The 17991-nt window shown below is 38.7% G+C and overlaps 1 protein-coding gene across 3 annotated transcripts; it reads left to right on the top strand.

Moving 5' to 3' along the window:
- The first annotated feature begins 1885 nt into the window (after positions 1 to 1885).
- Positions 1886 to 17991, top strand: FMR1NB (FMR1 neighbor). Of its 3 annotated transcripts, none has more exons than XM_086850339.1 (7): positions 1886 to 4447; positions 5467 to 5538; positions 7748 to 7861; positions 9383 to 9517; positions 12034 to 12130; positions 14596 to 14747; positions 17920 to 17991. In XM_086850339.1, exons 1-6 carry the CDS (start codon positions 4327 to 4329, stop codon positions 14711 to 14713), a joined length of 657 nt encoding a protein of 218 aa, XP_086706465.1. In that variant the 5' UTR covers positions 1886 to 4326; the 3' UTR covers positions 14714 to 14747; positions 17920 to 17991. The 3 variants fall into 3 exon arrangements, with proteins under 3 accessions (XP_086706465.1, XP_023781628.2, XP_086706466.1); XM_023925860.2 differs by lacking the exon at positions 17920 to 17991 and adding an exon at positions 15424 to 15587; XM_086850340.1 differs by lacking the exon at positions 17920 to 17991 and having other exon boundaries at positions 14577 to 14745.

Below are 17991 nucleotides of genomic sequence, written 5' to 3' on the forward strand. Positions count from 1 at the left end.
CTGATGTTGATGCAATCCTTATGAATGATTGCTTTAAAAAATCTCAACTGATAAAAAGTATTTCTTTGTTTAGACTTTAACTGTAGCCATTGTTTATTTACACATTTTAGAAAAGTCTCAAATACTACCAGATTTCAAAAATGTGACACAAAATGCTCAAGAAGACAGTCTTCTCATGGAATGGTACAGTCTCCTCATGGAATGGTAGAGTACCTGTTGAGTGGTCACACTTCATGCACTCATTTCTCACAGTCAGTGGTTGAGTTCACAAAGGTGCTAACCCTGGTAATGTGAAATTACTAAACCACAGTCTGACTAATTGGCTGTATTTCATTTCCAAGTAGGTTTTGGGGTTATGGGCTTTTTCAGTATTTGTGTACTTAACATATATTCTTTTCAGTTCATATTTCAGTGATTTTAAATGTTTCTAAATTTCAACAAATTAACCTGTGAATCTAAATGTACACTTTTATTTTGAAAAGTCATGTTGTTACAAAACTTGAAAGTGCAACAAATGTTTGATGCTTGAGTTCAGGTCCGTCCTATTGGTAACTATTATAAAGTATGGTCTAATGAATTAAAACTATTTTTAAAATAAAGTTCTTTGAATGAGTGAGAGGTATTTGTGAATCATGCCAAAGTCCAAATTCAGTAAGGTTAAGCTCAAAGCCTATGAATTAACAAATGCTTAAAAAAATAGAAAGTTTGTGCTTCTGTTGTTTACTGAATGCATTTTTGTTAATGATGGTGGGGAGTTAAGATTTTCAGAGTTCTTATTAAAACTTTGTCAAGGAAAAAAAAATCTCTTCAGCTTTTTTTTAAGCAGATAAAAATCTCTTTATAACCACTTATGAGTTCAAGAAGATACTAGGTTTAGTTGCATAAATTCAGAAGTTATTTGAATCAGTTACTGATGACGTTTTTCAGCACTTCTTTGTCCCTAATACCAAATATTGTCTACCATGTCCAGGAAGGAAGGACCATGAGTATGGGACTGTGTAGATCCTGCTTCTTCCTACAAGCACTTGCTGTGAAGGGCAGCTTATTTTCCTGAACTGCAGTATGTTTCCCTGCAAAAACCTTCAATATTGAATCTTAAAGGGAAAACTTTAGCTTCCAGTGTGTATTCCTCTGTCATTTCAGGAGTCCTGCTGTACAGTTTGCTAAGTTCTCTGCTAATCTGCAAGAGAAGATGGGTGTCAAATATTTTTATCCTGTGTATTGTAGAAGGTCTTGTTTATTTCCAGAAGCAGCAAGACTTGCAGTGGAATACGCATGCTAAGGGACGGGGAAGATGCTGGCTCTGGTGGCTACTTAAAAGAATTTTTTAAATAGTGATAAGGCTGAGCTTATTTTCACAGTAGTGTGTACTAAGCTTGTTCATCATTCACTTGAATTTAGCAGATTTTTGTCCTAAAAGAAGTCAAAGTGTCTTTTCCAGACATTCACACCCATGAAAATTGGTGTGACTAGGATGTTTACACTGTTAAGGTATTAAGGCAGTTTAATATACGTTAGGAAAGGGGAGGTTAGACCTCCTGAGCTTGGTGTTCTGAATAGATTCCACTTTGATCACAAGGTTCTCCTTGCCAGATGTTCATTAGACTTAAGTGCAGTGTGGGTGTAACATCATATTTTTATACTGTGATTTACAGAAACAACTCTTTACTCTTTGGTAGTGTGCATCTTTGACAGGACTGTGAATCTTTCGCCTGCATCAGGGGATGAATCTGGTTTTCTACAAACAATTTTTTTAAAATGCATCACACGTCTGTCACTTGTGCTTTCACAGTTACAAAGGTCATTCATCTCAAACAGTTTGCTAGAAATGAGAGAAATAATTGCTGTTAAACCCAGATGAATCAGTTTGCCATAATTATTTTTTTTTTTTACATTGTTTAAAAATTACTTTACTATAGACTTTAAAGCAGTAATTTTTGTGTGCTTTGAATACTGTATGGAATAAGATTCTAAGAAAGAGCAACAATCAGATAATTTTGTGTATCTACTGAAAATTCAGTAGGAGAATGTTTACTTATGGTTTTGCACTGAATTTAGGAAACTGGTTTCCAATAAAAGCAGTTAATTTAAAGCAAAAAATGATCACATGAATGTAGTCTATAAATGCTAAGAATCTGACTTGCAGAAATGGTATAGCAAACATTAGGTGTGGTTTGGGGTTTGGATGTGCTTTTTGCCTGGTGCACTCAGGCTGAGCCTCAGGTGTAGACTACAGCTACAGCAAGGGAAATCAACACTCCTAAATGCACTAAAAGTGTTCCATTTAAAATGGGGGGGGGGGGGGGGGGGGGCAATTTTCTGTGATTCTTAAGCAGTCTGAAAAGTCCCATGTCAGAAATGTCTGGAGTGTTCCATGAGATAAATCAGCATGGAAAAACCTCACTATTATGTAAATCATATTCTTCAGAAAAGGAAGGCTTGGGGATTAGACATTTCCAAGTATCTCCTTATTGGTACTGCTGAGAGTGGCTGAGTCTAGTCTGGTTATAGATTGAAACAGTGAAACTGAGGATACTGTGTATTGCTGCTTGTTTTAGCAAGCTAGTGCTACATACAAATGAGGTTAAAGAGACACACCCTTTAAACTCATTTTGCAATTAGCTGAAATGAGGGAGAAAAAACAACTTGAAACTTGAACAGATAAGCTTTTTCAGGCTCGGTTATCAGTTCAGATGGCTGTTGTAGCAAACTGCAGCTGCTTTAGGCAGCTCATCTGTTAGGGGAACTGCTGATTTGACAGCATCTGCATTTACTTTAGGCTTCTGTGTATTTTAAAAACACTGCTCCCAGTCTATTCAGAGCCTTTCGTTAATTAAAGGAATGGAAGTGGTAGAATCCTAGAATGGTCTGGGTCAGAAGGGACCTTAAAGATAATCTAGTTCCAGCCTCTGCCTTGGGCAAGAACACCTTCCCATAGACTAAGTTGTCCAGAGCTCTGTTCAGCCTGGCCTAGAATCCTCCAGGCACAGAGCATCTACAGCTTCTCTGGGCAACCTATGCCAGTGCCTCAAAACCCTCAATGTAAAAAACTTCAACTTTATGTCTAGTCTAATTTGAACCTCTTCTTGTTTAAAACTGTTACTCTGCCCTATTGCACAGACACTGCTAAAAAGTCTTCCCTTCCCCATCTTTCTCATGTGGCCCCTTTAGTTACTGGGAGGGGCCCTAATGTGTCCCCAGAGCCATCTCCAGGCTGAACCACCCCAGGTCTCAGCTTGTCTTCAGAGCAGAGCTGTTCCAGGCCTCTGGTCACCTTCATGACCCTCTGGACAAGCTTGAAAAGGTTCCTATCCTTCATCTGGGGGGAGCTTGTGGTTTAACTCCAGCCAGCAACACCGGGTATCTGCCCACTGCCCTCTTCCCCCTCCACCCTCCCAGTGGGGATGGGAATCAGGAAACCTGAGCAAAAAGCATGGGTTGATACAAGAATAGTTTAATAATTGAAAAATAATAGACTATAATAATAGTAATTGTAATGAAAAGCTGCACAATACAATTGCTCAGTAGACTGACCAATGCCCAGCCCATCCCTGGGGCTGTGTTTGACATCTCTGCCAGATCCTGCAGTTTGTATACTGGGTGTGATGTGCCGTGGTGTGGAATGTCCCTTTGGGCAGCCCATGCCAGCTGTCCAAGCCATGCTCCCTCCTGGTTTCTGGTGCACCTGCTCCCTGCCAGAGCTTGGGAACTCAAAAGTCCTTGTCTGAGAGCAAGAACTGCTTAGCAACAATGAAACATCAGTGTGTTATCAGCATTATTCTCATCTTGAATCCAAGGCACACTACTGTGCCATCTACAAAGAAAAAAATTTAAATCTATCCCAGCTTAAATCAGGACAGATCTCCAGAGCTGGTTGCAGTACACCAGGTGGGGTCTCAAGAGAGTAGAGGGATAGAATCACCTCCCTTGACCTGCTGGGCTATGTTCCCTTTGATGAAACCCAGGTTTAAGAAAGATGCATGTCAGACTTGTGCTTTAAGTGTGCAAATATTTGGTGAAGCTGTACCTAATTAATGCATCTTTCATAGGTTAGTGAGAAGCTCTAATTTAAGCATTCAGTCTGAACTTTTTGATTTGAGAAGAGTGTATTTTGATCTCTTACCTATTATCTGGTCTGCACAATTAGGTGATGTTTCTGTATTGTACACTGGAGTATGACTGGTAAGAATATGAACTTATTTTTGACTTGGTGAATTAGAAGACTTGAGAGGCTTTCCAACAGTCTCAGCAGGGGACAGTTTCTCCCAAAACACACAGAGTTTTTTCTGGCCCCTCTGTTGCTCCATCTTGTTCCATGCACCTGAAATGGGGGTGGTGACTGTGACGTGCTTTGGTTCCACGGTTGTCGGGGCCAGTCTGCAGCTGCTGCACCTTGGGGAGCTGCACATGCGCTGCTCCAGCAGGGCTGAAGGAGACAGCAAAATAAGTAAGTAATGGGAAGAATAAGAGTTTTATCTTGTTTTCCTTCTCCCTTGTTTTCCCAATTTATCATGAATGGTATTAAATTTTAGTAAGTATTTTGGAAACATGGTTCCTGTCCTCTTAAGAAATAATTTCTCATTACCAAAGTAGTTTCCCCATGGGACAGAACATGTTAGTATGTTCCTCTATAGCACAGGCACTTCTAAGGGTGGGGAAGCTTTCCTCACTGAGCAGGAGTGCAGAAAGAGCTGACCCTTCAGAGGGCACTACCCATGTGAAATGCAGTCAGTCCTTTCCCTGTACAGCACTTCAGAAAATGGGTTTCTCCCCTCCTCAGTACTAACAAATTGTCTCTAGGTTTTAGCTGTCTTTACAACTAAGTGGTAATAATTGAAAAAAGACCTTTTTAAGGTAACACAAAGTGAAATACAGTATCTGGCAAAGCAGTCATCAAAGGCTGCTTGGGGTTACAAAACCCAGATTAAACCTGCCATTAAATTACTGTGAATCACATGGGGATTTCTAAAAGTATTTTTGTCCATAATACCATTTTGAATCACCTTTATAAAATGCTATCCAAAGCTCTTTATGTGCTCCAATTGTGAAAAGAGTGAAGAATTCAATGAGCTAAAATAGAATTCAGTTTTAAGCTTTCAAAAATTATTCATTCTTCATTCTTGGTTCTGTTCATTGAACTTGGATTAAAATTTTTAGCTAAAAAATATCTTTTTAAGTGACAGGAGTCCAGTTCTGGGACCCATCAGAGAGATAATTTTTTGGCTAGTCTCTATTATCAAGATGCTTTCCTTTAAACTCCCTTTTAATGAGTAATGTCTTCAAAATCATTATTGCCAATATATACACATATATTTTCAATGGGTTATGGCCTCTTTCTTGCAAAAAATGCAGTCCTGCTCTGTGCAGCAATCGTCAGGCTTGCTCTAATCCATAAATATGAAATTAAGTTCAATAATTTGTTTTATGCAGGACCTATACCTATTATTGCTCTTGGTTTTATTGCAGTAATGCTGCCTTTCAGCACTTATCGAGCATGGGTCTTCATGGTTCTGCTCCTGCTTTGTAGCGTCCATTCACGTGAGTATTGCAAGGTCAAAAACATTCTCAAAGAAGTGGCAAGTACTTTTACTAGCAAGCAGATTTTCTTGTCTTGGAAATGATTGGAAAATACTGAGACATATTACAAGCAATTACTTCACATTGGATTGATCCATTCTGAGACTTAAATAGAGCAATTTTTTTTTTCCTGCAGCTATAGTTTCTATTTCCTTTTGTACATCTGTACAAGAAATACATGCTGCTTGTTTCATCCTTGTCAGTGCAACTTGCTCTTATTTCACAGCTGATCGTAGATTTTTCTTTTTTCTCCACAATTATAGATTCTTCTAATTTTCCCCCACTTCAATATTTTTTTCATCATACTATTAAAGGTGTTCTTATAGTCTGTTTAGAATTGATGTATTTGCTTATTCCAGCGTATATTTCAAATTAACTAGAAAGGTTTTTGTCTGATTACTTGCAGTAATAGAACTTAAGTTTGGTCATCTGACATGTATAAAAGATCCATCCAAGCATGTTTGCATTTGATCCTTAATGCACTGAGAAACCAGACCTTGGAGCCTTTTCAACTCTTGGTGAAAGGCCAGCAATTGCTGTGTCCTTGTAAAAGGCTTCCAGAGTGGGTGTGAGCTCTAACAGGAATATATAAGTACAGCAATGGCCATTAAACCTATGTAAATGGCTTGTGTCTCTTTAAACCCTCACATAAGAGAGTAATGTGTAGGGCAGCCATGGTTTTCAGATAATTCTTACCAAACTGAATGTTGGAAACCTCATCTGATGAACTTCCCATGAAACCATTACAAAGTCTTTAAAGCCTTCTGTTCTACCTTGTTTACCAGTGGGGAGGGGGACCCCATGACATAACTGTCAATGTGAGCTTTGGTGGGCACATTTCTGTTACACAATAGTTTCAGATTTTCTGTTTTGACAGTACCTTCAATTCTCTCTACTCAATTATTTTTTTTTCCCCAAGGGAGTTTTGTGTGGCACAGAAGAGTCAAGTTGTGCCCCAGGACAATTTCCTAATTCCTTAATTTATGCTCCCAATGCTGCTAGCTGAATTATCCAAACTGCTGAAGCTGTTCAGTACCTTAGTTTCTGGTTAGGCTGTCATTGCACTTCTGTTCAGGGAAGTGGGACTCTGTGAACACTGTGAAAAGGCTTTCAGCAAACTCCATCACGGAAAGCTATTAAAATGGTGATGGTGCAAGTTTCTCTCGTGGAGAGAAAAAAGGCAAGCAGGTGGAGTACGGGGTCTCTTTTTTCCCCTCCTTGGGGAGTGGTTGATTGCCTGTGGAGTCCTACTGTGATTTGCACTTTTGTTGTAGTGAAAAAGAGATTTCTCAGGTTTACTGATTGTCACTGTTGGACACAAAATGATTCACACAGACGCAGCTCAAAGTGAGATGAAAGAAGAACAAGGTTTATTTGTTCTTTCAGTATGCATAGGTTTTTGACTATGACCAGGGATTGGATAGTTGGGTCACCACCTTCCCAACCACACTGGCCATGACAGACATCCATCAAAAGGCATGTCTTTAATGGAATGTGTAAACACCTATGTTTATAGTTACTTTCCTGGGAAAGTGGCTAGAAATTATGAAAACAATATCAAAAGGCCTGATTCTCAGGGTGACAACCGATCCCATATTTTTTTAGGATAAGGTAAATGAAAGGTGATTGGGCTGTCCCAAAGTAAGAAATCAGTAGTTTTTGTGTAAACACTGCTGTACCTCTATATTTAGGGATGTTCTGCTCTTTTCTATGCAACTGAAGAAGGTCAGTGTCTGAAATAAGAAGCTGAGATAGATGCATGTTTGGTTGTGCCTGATAAAGGTGTCTTTCACCACAAAAGCTGAAAGTTCTGTTTGTGTGCATAGGAGAAATACAACTATAGATGCAGAAAAGCGTTTTCATGTAACCTGTACTTCATAGGTGAGCAGCAGGGCTTTTTATCCTTGACAGTTTCCACCTGAATGGATTCTTTAATTTAAATTTTACAGCTTTGGTTCTTTACTCATTGTGGTTCATGAAGCAATTTAAAGCAATATAAGTGCATACAACAGAAAGACATCTGTGCTTAACCTTGCTAGCCATCAGTAGACACAGTTCCTGATGACTGTAAATGCCTTCCTAATGAATGATAATCAGTATGAAAATGTCATTGCTTTAATTAATTACAGATAGTTTTGATGGTAATGAGCTAATCATTATGAACTTTCAGTTCTTGCAGTACCAATTCAGCCTGGTTCAGAACAGAGTGCAGAGGCAAGCAGCAAACCTAACATGACAGTGAAGGGTGTATTTGAATCTTTCTTAAGCTTCTTCAGACCAATGAGTAAGTGTCACTTCACCACTGCACCATTGTTTCTCTCTTCCTTTCCCACTTCTGCCTCACTTCCAATCCACCCTCGCTCTCCTACCTGTCAGCATTTCATGTGTTTAAAACCCTCGGTCCAATACTGTAAAACTCCCTAGAGCTCTTGAAAATATGATTTGTGCCAAAGTGCCTCTTTGGGACAATCACAGATTTATTTGCATTGCTACCCTTCTGCAAAACCCTCTATTACCATTGATGTGACTATGCTAGAAATGCTGAAATTATGCTGAAAGTTTGACATAGGATCCACCATGCCTAGCTTTGTTGTATCTCTACTAGTTTTTCAGTCTCCCCACGTACACATAGAGAGAAAGAATTTGGTGCAGCCTAAATGAGAGAAGGATTTTGCACCATACTTCTACTGGCTAAGGCCTGTTAGATTAGACTGATCCACTCACCTTTGGACTGCTGAAGTTAAATTGCAAGTACTACATTATTTCATAAAATTATTGAGATGGAAATCACAGTGCTGACTTGCTAATATCAAAAAGCAAAACAATATGAGTACAGAAAAATCTTGTTCTATGCAAAAACTGCCAGCCTGGTTCCATAGCCAGACCATAGACCAATAGGAAGGAGAGGGAGAAATGCTGCTTTTCACTTGGTATATTTCTGCATTAATATCAGTGTGCCTCCACCACTGTTGTTCACATGTAGCCCTAAGTAGGATACTTAGGACTGATGAAGATCCTGATCCTGACTTTAGTGAACTGAATTTGGCTACCAGTAATGTCTCTGATAAATGTGAGACTGACAATACAGCCAGTCCTGGGGGAGTTGTTGGACCCAAATGATGTTTTGCAGCTGCTGTGTAACATAAGGGATGAGATATGATGTTTTATAGGAATTAAATATACAGAGACATCTACTGTTTATAACTATCTTACACATTTAAGGCATTTGCACAGAGTATCTCATGATTATCAATAAATCTGCTATAAAATAGGAAATCTCAAGAATTCCTTAGATGTGTTGTTCATCAACTGCCTTGGATATCATGTGGGGGTTTTCCTAGCAGCTGATTTCCAGCTGATAGTAGAAACAAATAATAAGTGCCAAACAGATGGTTAGCTGCAATATAATCATTCAGGAAAAAAAAGCCTTAAATTTCTGCTGGTTTTTACTTAGAAACAGAACAGTTAGAAAATTTAGTTTGTCTTTTCCACTTACTTGACAAACCTAAGTACAAGAAATTGTCACAACGGTGTTTAGATTCAGGCTTGTAATAGATCCTTACAGAAACAAAACAGATTACAAAAGTTTTACTGTGATGTGATTTAGCTTTTTTTTGGTAATTTCAGTATAAAAATTGGTTAGGTTTTGGGAAAGAACTTACATGAACATCAATGCTATTGTTTTCTGGCAGATTTAATCAATCAAAATATGCTAGAGACACCAAATTGATGACTTCCTTCTGTTTCACATTGCTCCCAGGATAGACATCTAAATTTGTTTTGGTTTTTTTTTCCTTTTTTAAAGCTTGCCGCCTCAGCAATGAGCGACTTTTAACTCCTTGTCCTTTAGAAGGCCTGAACATGTCTGAATGCTCAAAAATTTACTGCTGTCCTTTCAAAATTGGCCAGGATGAGCAGTGCTACATGCCAGTGAGAGATGGTGAGTGTGCTGCTCTGGGCTACTGCCTCAGAACAAACCCTGTGCCTGACCACACAGTACAGTTCTCATTGATGTTTGTACCTTTAGCTTTCCAGGACACCCCTCTCTTCAGAGTGACTGTAAGCTTGCATGTATTTCTAGATCTATACTAATAGAGGAAACAATTAAGTGATAGAAAATTTTCTGGATATTATCAAGCCCAGCACAAGCAAAGAACAAGTGCCATACAAATAAATATTAGTCACATATGTCAGTACAAAGAAAGAAGTAAAGGTTTTGTTTGTTGAAAGTAGGGGTTAATCCAAAGTAGTGACTCCACAAAAGTGCAATGAAGAAAAAGTGAAGGAACTGGATGTATTTTAAATAGTGAAGAGGAGGCTAATTGGTTGTTTAATAGCTACTGAAGCCTGTTTAGGGAGGGTTACTAAGATGGGAGTTACAAATTCTTCCTGGAAGAATCACATGATTTAACAAGTGTGAATTGCCACTAACCCATGTTTAAGAAATTTTGCTCAGACATTAGCAGGAAAAAAGTTCATTAGAAAGGGGATGGAGTCCCCAACCTTGGAGGTTTTCAAGTCTTAGAGGTTTTCACAAGACACAACTCAATTTATCTCATATTGGTAGGAGCCTTGCTTCCAGAGGATGATTCATCTATGTGATCTGCAGAAGTCTCTTCCAGCCAAAATGTCAGTGGTTCTGTGTTATGAAATTTCAGCCTTAACATTGCATTTTACCTCCTTTTTATCCTTCGAGCATCAACTTAGTGGCATGATTTTTTTTTTTTCTCATATGAATGCATGGTTGTCTTTGCCCTACTGAAATGGTTGTATTGAATCCTAATTTTTATCATCAATTTTTCCTGTTTGTATAGCTTTCTAGAAACAGTTGTTGCTTTTCATGGTGAAGTTGCTTCAATAAACTGAAGAAAAGCAAATAATTTAGGGGTGTTTTATTAGAGACAGAATTACTGGGTGTGGAAGGGACCTCTCACAACCATATAGTTCATCCTCCCTTTTCTACGAGCATTAGCTACAATGGGCTTTTCAGGGGCTGTGTCCAGTCAAATTTTGAATTTGTCTAAGGACAAGCAACCAACAATGTAGGGAGAGTTTTCAGACACAAGCAATCTTGCCAAACACAGGTGTTAAGTTAGTAAAAAGAAACCATAATCTAGAACTTAATGATTTAGTTCTTCCTGGTGTAATTCAGTATACCCCCACTGACTTCAGAGGTGCTATCCCAACTTTTAGGATGAGCTGACTTAATAGAGATGTGAAACCCCAAGATTCCTTGTCAGCTAACATGAATTCACTTTCTCTTGTTTGTGCTTCTTCAGGAGCAAGCTGAGGTCAAAATAGGACTTGGAAATTTTTCTTGTGCTTGAACAGTTCCACATTCCAGTGCTGGGGCAGCTGTAGTGCCAGCTAAAAAATTTTTGACTGAAGAAAGTTTTATCCAGTGTGATGCCATCAGAATATGTTTGTTAGTTAGGAACATATGACAGAAATTAAAGATTTTAATAATATACAGTCCCAGCTTAGGCCTTTATATTTTGTATAAAAGACACTTCACTACAGCAAGAAGAAAAGCTGCAGAGCGAAAATGATAGTGAAGCAAGTATTAAAATTAAATATGCTTATTCAGCTGTGACTGCTTGATTCCTTACTCCAGTTAGGCTTTTATTGTTTATATCAAGGGCTGACTGTTTTACAGAATTATTTGTTCATAGATTAATGAGCTCCTTGAATGCTCCTGGATGTATAGCATATGTCCAAAGAAAATGCAAACACTTACTGTTTGCCTTGTAGCAATCTGTTGACAAAATAGAAGCACTTAGCAGATATTAGACTCTTAGCAGTTTGTCAGCTGGTCACAGGCTGCATACTGAATGGCTCTTGTTGGGAAATTTGTCTTGAATTTCACTGGGAATAAAATGAGGCCTTAAGAAAATGCTACAAAAGTTATGAACTGAAGTATATGAATAGAATTCATTTGAAAGATTTTGTCTCCACTCTTAAAGCAGTTTCTAAGGGGCTTTGATGGTTTTTTTAAACTATTCTTTTTTACCCAAACTCAACTGTGCCCCATGCCCTGGGCTCACTTAAACCCTGGTTGCCTCTGAAACTAAATGAAACGGTTGTGCTTTTTGAACTCAAATGAAATTTGAGACTAGTTTTTCTCATCTGAACTAATTTCTAACACTTTTTTGCCATTGTGCTTCAGAATCATAGAATCCTTTAGGTTAGAAAAGACCCTCGTGATCAGTGTGAGTCCAACTTTAAATTCATGGCAGTTTTCCTTGGCATTTATTAAAGTCTTTAGGTGTGAGTGTGTCTTAAGTTGTGAGTACTGTCAGAGCTTTGCTGACAAAACATCTGCCTAAGCTAAGTGGCAACATGGCTGTTACTTCATGGCAGCAAAATATCTGTCTTAGGTGCTTATTCTGTCACCTGACCCTTAGTGTCTGGATCAGAATTATTCAGAACTAATGCAAACTTCTGCTGGCTCTACAGATGTGCAGCTGGCCATTCGAGTGATTTTGCTTACCGGAGGAGGATTTTTGATTTTGGGATTGCTACCAATCTGTTGCTGTGCCTTTTTACAGAGAAGGTAAGTGTTAGAACGAGACCAGACCAAATTCATGGAGTACTGTTTCTAAATGCTGAAAATGTGGAGAACTGACATCTTTTAACTAGGTGAGGGGAAACTGGGGGAAAAAAGGGCAAGAAACTAATGTTCAAACATAAAACATGAGTCTGTTTTGAAGTTACATAAAGCAAAGAGTTAATTTGGCTAAAAGAAAAAAAGGTTATTTAATGCCCCAGTACTCTTTCTAAAGACCTGGGTATAAAAGACTTGGACTTAATCTTACTTCACTTGCTTGGGAAGTTGCACATAAAACTCAAAAGCAGATTCCATCCAGGACAGACCTAGAGTTATCCTTGTAAGACAAGGAAGGGAAGAACAAATTATGAGGCCTGAATAGAGTAAGAGAGATGGGCTATGAATTGGGAATTAATTATCCCTAATGTTTCTAACATGCTGTGTGGGGGTTTAATGTATAGGGCCCTTTACAGCCTGCAAGTTCTATGCAAGCAGTTTAGTGTCTGATAGTGTGAAGAGTTTCAGCATGTGTATGTGTTCTCAGAATCCAGGGAAAATGTAAACTCCACAACATCAAGGTCATCAAACTGATGGAATTAATTAACATAACTATGCTTTATTCTGCTTAGGTAGTAGTTCATATTGAATGGCTGGTGCTACAACCTGGTTAATATGAGAGAATTGTCTTTTTAGTGAAGATTTTTTCCTCTAAGTGTTAAGCTTTTGCTCTTCTAAGATATAGTAGTCTGTGTGGGATCATATATGTGCATGTATACACACACACATAGACTTTACTAATGAGGCTGCTTGGCAGATGGCTGTTTGCTGTGGAGTTCCACATTTTGACAAAACCTGCTGTGTAAATCTCCACATTGCATCTTACACTGTGATCAACAGCTGATGCTCAGCATACAGATAGCTGCACTGAGTCATCAGTGACTCTGAAAGCAGGAGGCAAAAAATCAACATGAAATTATCATAAATTTTCTGGAAAATGAATTAATATGTGTTCGTTTTGTGAGAATTCACATTAATGTTTAAATGATCATTTCTTTGTTTTTTCATAGCCAGTGAAACTAGAAATTTTGCTCTTCTGCTATGACTTGGTTTTTTGCTTTGTTTTGTAATGCAATAACTAACCAGATGCTAAATTATTTAAATTTCCAACATCACATATTTAAGCTCGAGGAAGGGTGCAATCCTATCACACTGTAACTTTGAGTTTTATCAGTTTGAGAAACATTCCTTTAATAAGCCAGAAACCTCTCTGGATAGAAATTCTTTTGTTTTCAACATTATACAGTCATTGTTGAGAGAGTCCTATGTACAATGCCAAATCTGTACTGCACCTGGTGCGCACAAAAGTAAAAATTGGTCTCTAGAGTTATCAAAAAAAAATAAGAGGATTTTTGCTGATGAAATTTTTGGGATAATTGTTTAACTCCACTGTGCCTCTTGTAGAGCAAATTGCAAAGTTTCTATACCATGGCCAGACAAAAAAAATGTAGGAACATGAAATTTATGTAAAGTTGATATAGGGAGCTGAGTAGTCCTCTCCTTGCCACATTTGATCAATTCTAGTTGATCTAATTTCCCAAGCCAGTGAGGCTTTGTTACTTTCCACATCCCCATGGACAAACTGTGTTTGCTTCCTTCCAATGGTGTTTTTCCTGCAGGAAGCGGAATCTACGCATCTGTTCCCTGCCAATTGGCAATTTCCTTTGTATCCTGGGGATCCTGGCAATTTCCACAGTATCTCCTGTCTGTCTAGAACTGTGCTGTGATGGTTTTGCTATGTCCATAACTGTGCCAATCTATCTTACTCCTCTCGGTTTTGTTAGTCTTCTTTAAGAACCACATGCAACAACAGGGAGGTTAAAACACTAAAGGTTAGAAAAATGCACTTAAATAGCACTTATTTTGAATAATATTGTGTAGATATTAAAAATAGAATAGAAAAGTCTTCATTCCTGCCCAATCCCTAGTACAGCTGTGGTAAAAAGCCCACAGAATTTTGTTGACTTGTTACTGGGGAAATTTCTGGTCATGGTTGCATTGTCTCCCCATCCTTGCCTGCTGGGATACAAGCAGCCCTGTGCAGGAGCTCCTCTCTCAAGAGCAGCTGGGCAGAGAGGGGTGTCCCAGGCCTGTGTGTGCCTTGTGTGGACTGGGCAGTGCTGGGTAAATGGTGCAGATTGATGATCTTAAAGGTGTTTTCTATCCAGAATGATTCTGTGATTCTGTACGGATCAAAAGGTGAAATTCATGAAGAAAATGTAAGAAATGGGAAAAGCATTGAAATGCTTCCTTAATCTTTCTTCTGGTGATGAATCTTATGATGGCCCCTGAAATCAGCTTTAGTTTTTTGAGTTTTTCACTGGAGCTAGGACTTAATGGCTGAAGTCTAGGTGACCTTCTCTAAATTCCTACTTTGGAAGTCAACCAATTGCAGCTGTTTTAATATGTTGCAGTCCATGTATCAATCCTTTACAAAAGATAAGCAAAAAAGTTCAGAAAATTGCACGGGAAAAAAGAGCATGTGATGAAAAGACTCATGATGAAGAGATTCATCGCCACTTACTGGACTGACGTAAGAAAGAACCAAAATAATGAAAAAAAGAAGGTAAAGTGTCTTTGGGGTATTCTTTTGTTCTAAATTTAAGGTTGTTCTGTTGAGTCTGTGTAGAATACTGAAGATATCCTCTGCCAAATACCTGCTGCCTGCCAGTGCAGTAGACATTGTCCAAAGGCACTGCTTATCTGGGATCACCTTCAGTTTCTGTTGTGAGAGAGGTAATGGGTTTGCAAGAATTTGATTGTTGTCCTGGACTGCCAGCTGACAGCAGAGCCATGGACAGTCTGAGGTTAAAGCCCTTTGCCATTTCAGTGTTCTTTATCTCATGTGCAAATTGTAGCATGAGAAAGTGGAAACGCAATGGGTTTGCTGCTTTCAGGAGAGACAGATCTATTTACAGGCACTGAAAAGACTGCCCTTCTCTATGGAGAGGGAAGGTTTGTAGCTGAGGCATTCCCATAGCTGCACACCTTGGCATTCTTGGCATTCTTCTCAATGCTGAAGAGCAATTGACTACTGAAATAAATGTAATTTGAGAGTGAAATGGTATGTATTTCATGTGACCATGTCAAACTATAGCCTACTAAAGGTCACAATGAAATAAAAATGTGTCAGGGAGGTCATTAGACAATAAATATTTCAGGGAAAGTATTGATTTGGCCGAAATGTAAAGATGTCCCTAAATCAAGTTATACTCATGTTTGGGATTTTTATTCTCCCTTAGGCATATAGGAACATCCACCTGATCCTGAAGATCAAGCAGAAGACACCAGGATTATTTGACTATCTCCTAGAAAATGACATGTTTTATTTTAACATTGAAGTAATACAAAGTTGTTAACCCTTGATAGTATTATTGATTTTGCAGTAAAAGTTTTTTTCATTCTAGTTTCTTGCACTCATTCCTGTATCCTGTACCAAAAAAACCTGGTAACACCAAAAGGCAAACTGCCTTCAGCAACCCCTGAATAGTAAAGCCAGTGTTCTTTTCATACAGTAGTATCCCTGTAGAGGGATATCAAGATAGCAGTTATGTGTCCATCTCAATTTAGGGGTCAGTCTTGGATTAAGGGAGTGTTGTGGAGCATTAAATTTGTATTGAGAAGAAGCTTGCTCTGATTCCATATTGGATGGCCCCACAGCACAGTAGTGCTACTCTTGCTGAGGAGAACAGATAATTTTTTATGAGACTATACAGGATTTGTGAAATCTGTTGTTGGGCAATTGCTTTAAAGATATGCTTGGCAAAAATACAAAGTACTTAAGGAAATTGCAAGAGTGCTATCTCTGGAGTTGTTCTCTCCACTGGGTATCACTGTACGACACAACTTTTTTTGATCTTAGGATGACTTATCTCCCAAAATTCCAAAATGCAATTTCTTTCCGTTTCTCTGTAGTGTAACAAAAATAAAAGAAACAAATGTGTAACACTTTGCAACAGCTGAGTGCAGAGTGAGGACCTAAAAGAATGTCAGTAGAAGTTAGTATCACCCATAATAATGCAATCAATTGTCATATTTCTTCGGAGCTGTGAAGTTTATGTAGCAGAATTTCCAAGAGCTACAGCTGGCAAGAATGGAGCTTTGGTCCTAAGTTGGAGTGATATTATGAGTGATTCTTAGAAACTGTGTACTTTCAGAATTCCCTGTTTAAAACATTTTTCTTAGTTTCCTAAGTCCTAAAAAGAGGATCACTTAAAATGCAAGTGTAATGTGGGTGGAATATGCATATGGACAATCTCATGAAGTTGCTTGCTGATGATCAGGTGCAGGAGTTTAAAGCCTGACACTGCAACCATTGCCAGAAGCATTGTCTTACAGATGATTTTGTTAGAATTTTGCAAATAAAAGTATTACATTATTTTCGATGTGGAGCAACAGAACAGTGGAAACTGAATAGGGCACTGGTTTCTAAACCTGATGTGTATTTGCTCTTTTCTGATACTATTTTTATGGAAGGTGAGGTATATATGTAGACATTTTGACAAAGAAAAAAAGTTTCCTGCATCAATTTTGAGGCACTGTCACAGCTGAACTGTGCATGTGACAAATCGGAGAAATCCGCATGGCTGGTGATTATGGACAGCAAGTTGTGCTCCAGAGAAAGTTAGGCTTTCATGTGGTGCTTCATGATTTTGATTTGATGGGCAATAAATTCCTCCAGTTTCCATTCATTGGCGGCACAACTGGTTTCAGTGTCACATAAATCCTGACAAAGGGACACACTCTGATAAAACAGCTGTATTTAAGGGTGAGCAATCAGTGCCTCTGCAGTAACTGTATCTGGCAGCACCAGAACAAGAGGAGCGTAAGCAAAATGTTCTATTATAGGAGGAGGTGAGATGTAAAAGTCACAGCCAGGGTTGTGTCCCACTTTGTCCAGAGCACAGTGCACAGGCATGGGGTCTGGCCTTTTCCATGCAGCAGCTTTGTTGAAAAGCTGGAAGTTCTGCTTTTCAGTTGGAGAAGACAGAAGTTCTGATTTTACATTTTAATTTCTCTATTAGCTTGACGATGCATTGAATTAATAGCTTTCAAGCCATGGCTATTACTTAAATAACTGTTCTCTGTGCCTAAGATGTCATAATAGCTATTTCATTACTATTGAAGGTCAAGATTGCCACCTTAGGGTCAAAGCACAGATATTTTATTCACAGGCCTGTGTGTGATGCCAGCTGTACTGACAATGTCACCAAAAGGTGGATGCTTTAATCAGCTGATTGGCTGCCTGCTTACACTGAATATTCAGATCCCTTGCATAAAATTTTTTTGTTTGCTTGTTTTTGTGCTCTTGGACATAATCATATCACAGAACAATTTCAACACTGAGGTTACCTCACATCTAACTGAAACATGACTTTTTCCCAGTGCCTAGGCTGCTGATTGTATCATGTCTATCAAGCTGCGTTTTACTGAGCCAAACTCAATTTTCCTTTGTCTCTTCTATCCCTTCTAAGAACTCGATGAGGGTTCAGGTCAGCTACAAGAGGTCACATTCATTTTTGCCAGGCTCCTCACAGTACCTCTCTGGCTAGAAAAGAAGCTGCTGAAAGCTGGGTGTGGTTCCTAAGTCTGCAGAAAAACCTTCCCGGCCCAGGGAGAGGGAGGGACATCTTCAGTATTAAATAAAATCAAGGACCACAAGATGGTGCTGCAGGAAAACATTTTTCCCACCAAGGTTTTGGTTTCTGGAGAACTTTATTGATTTCTGTCTTTTACAGGGTGGTTCATCAAGTCACAAAAAAGCAGACGGTGTACAATAGAGAAATGGTCACTCAGTAAAAAAGACAACA

Source organism: Cyanistes caeruleus, chromosome 14 (assembly GCF_971803275.1).
Source record: "Cyanistes caeruleus chromosome 14, bCyaCae1.hap1.1, whole genome shotgun sequence".
NCBI classification, from domain to species: Eukaryota; Metazoa; Chordata; class Aves; order Passeriformes; family Paridae; genus Cyanistes; species Cyanistes caeruleus.

What these genes read in the sequence shown, in the direction of transcription:
- FMR1NB (XM_086850339.1), top strand. Translation starts at nt 4,327, where the DNA reads ATGGGGGTGGTGACTGTGACGTGCTTTGGTTCCACGGTTGTCGGGGCC. An exon ending in TGAAGGAGACAGCAAAATAA is followed by an intron (nt 4,448 to 5,466) that starts GTAAGTAATGGG and finishes GTTTTATTGCAG; the next exon opens with TAATGCTGCCTTTCAGCACT. An exon ending in TGTGCCTTTTTACAGAGAAG is followed by an intron (nt 12,131 to 14,595) that starts GTAAGTGTTAGA and finishes AATATGTTGCAG; the next exon opens with TCCATGTATCAATCCTTTAC.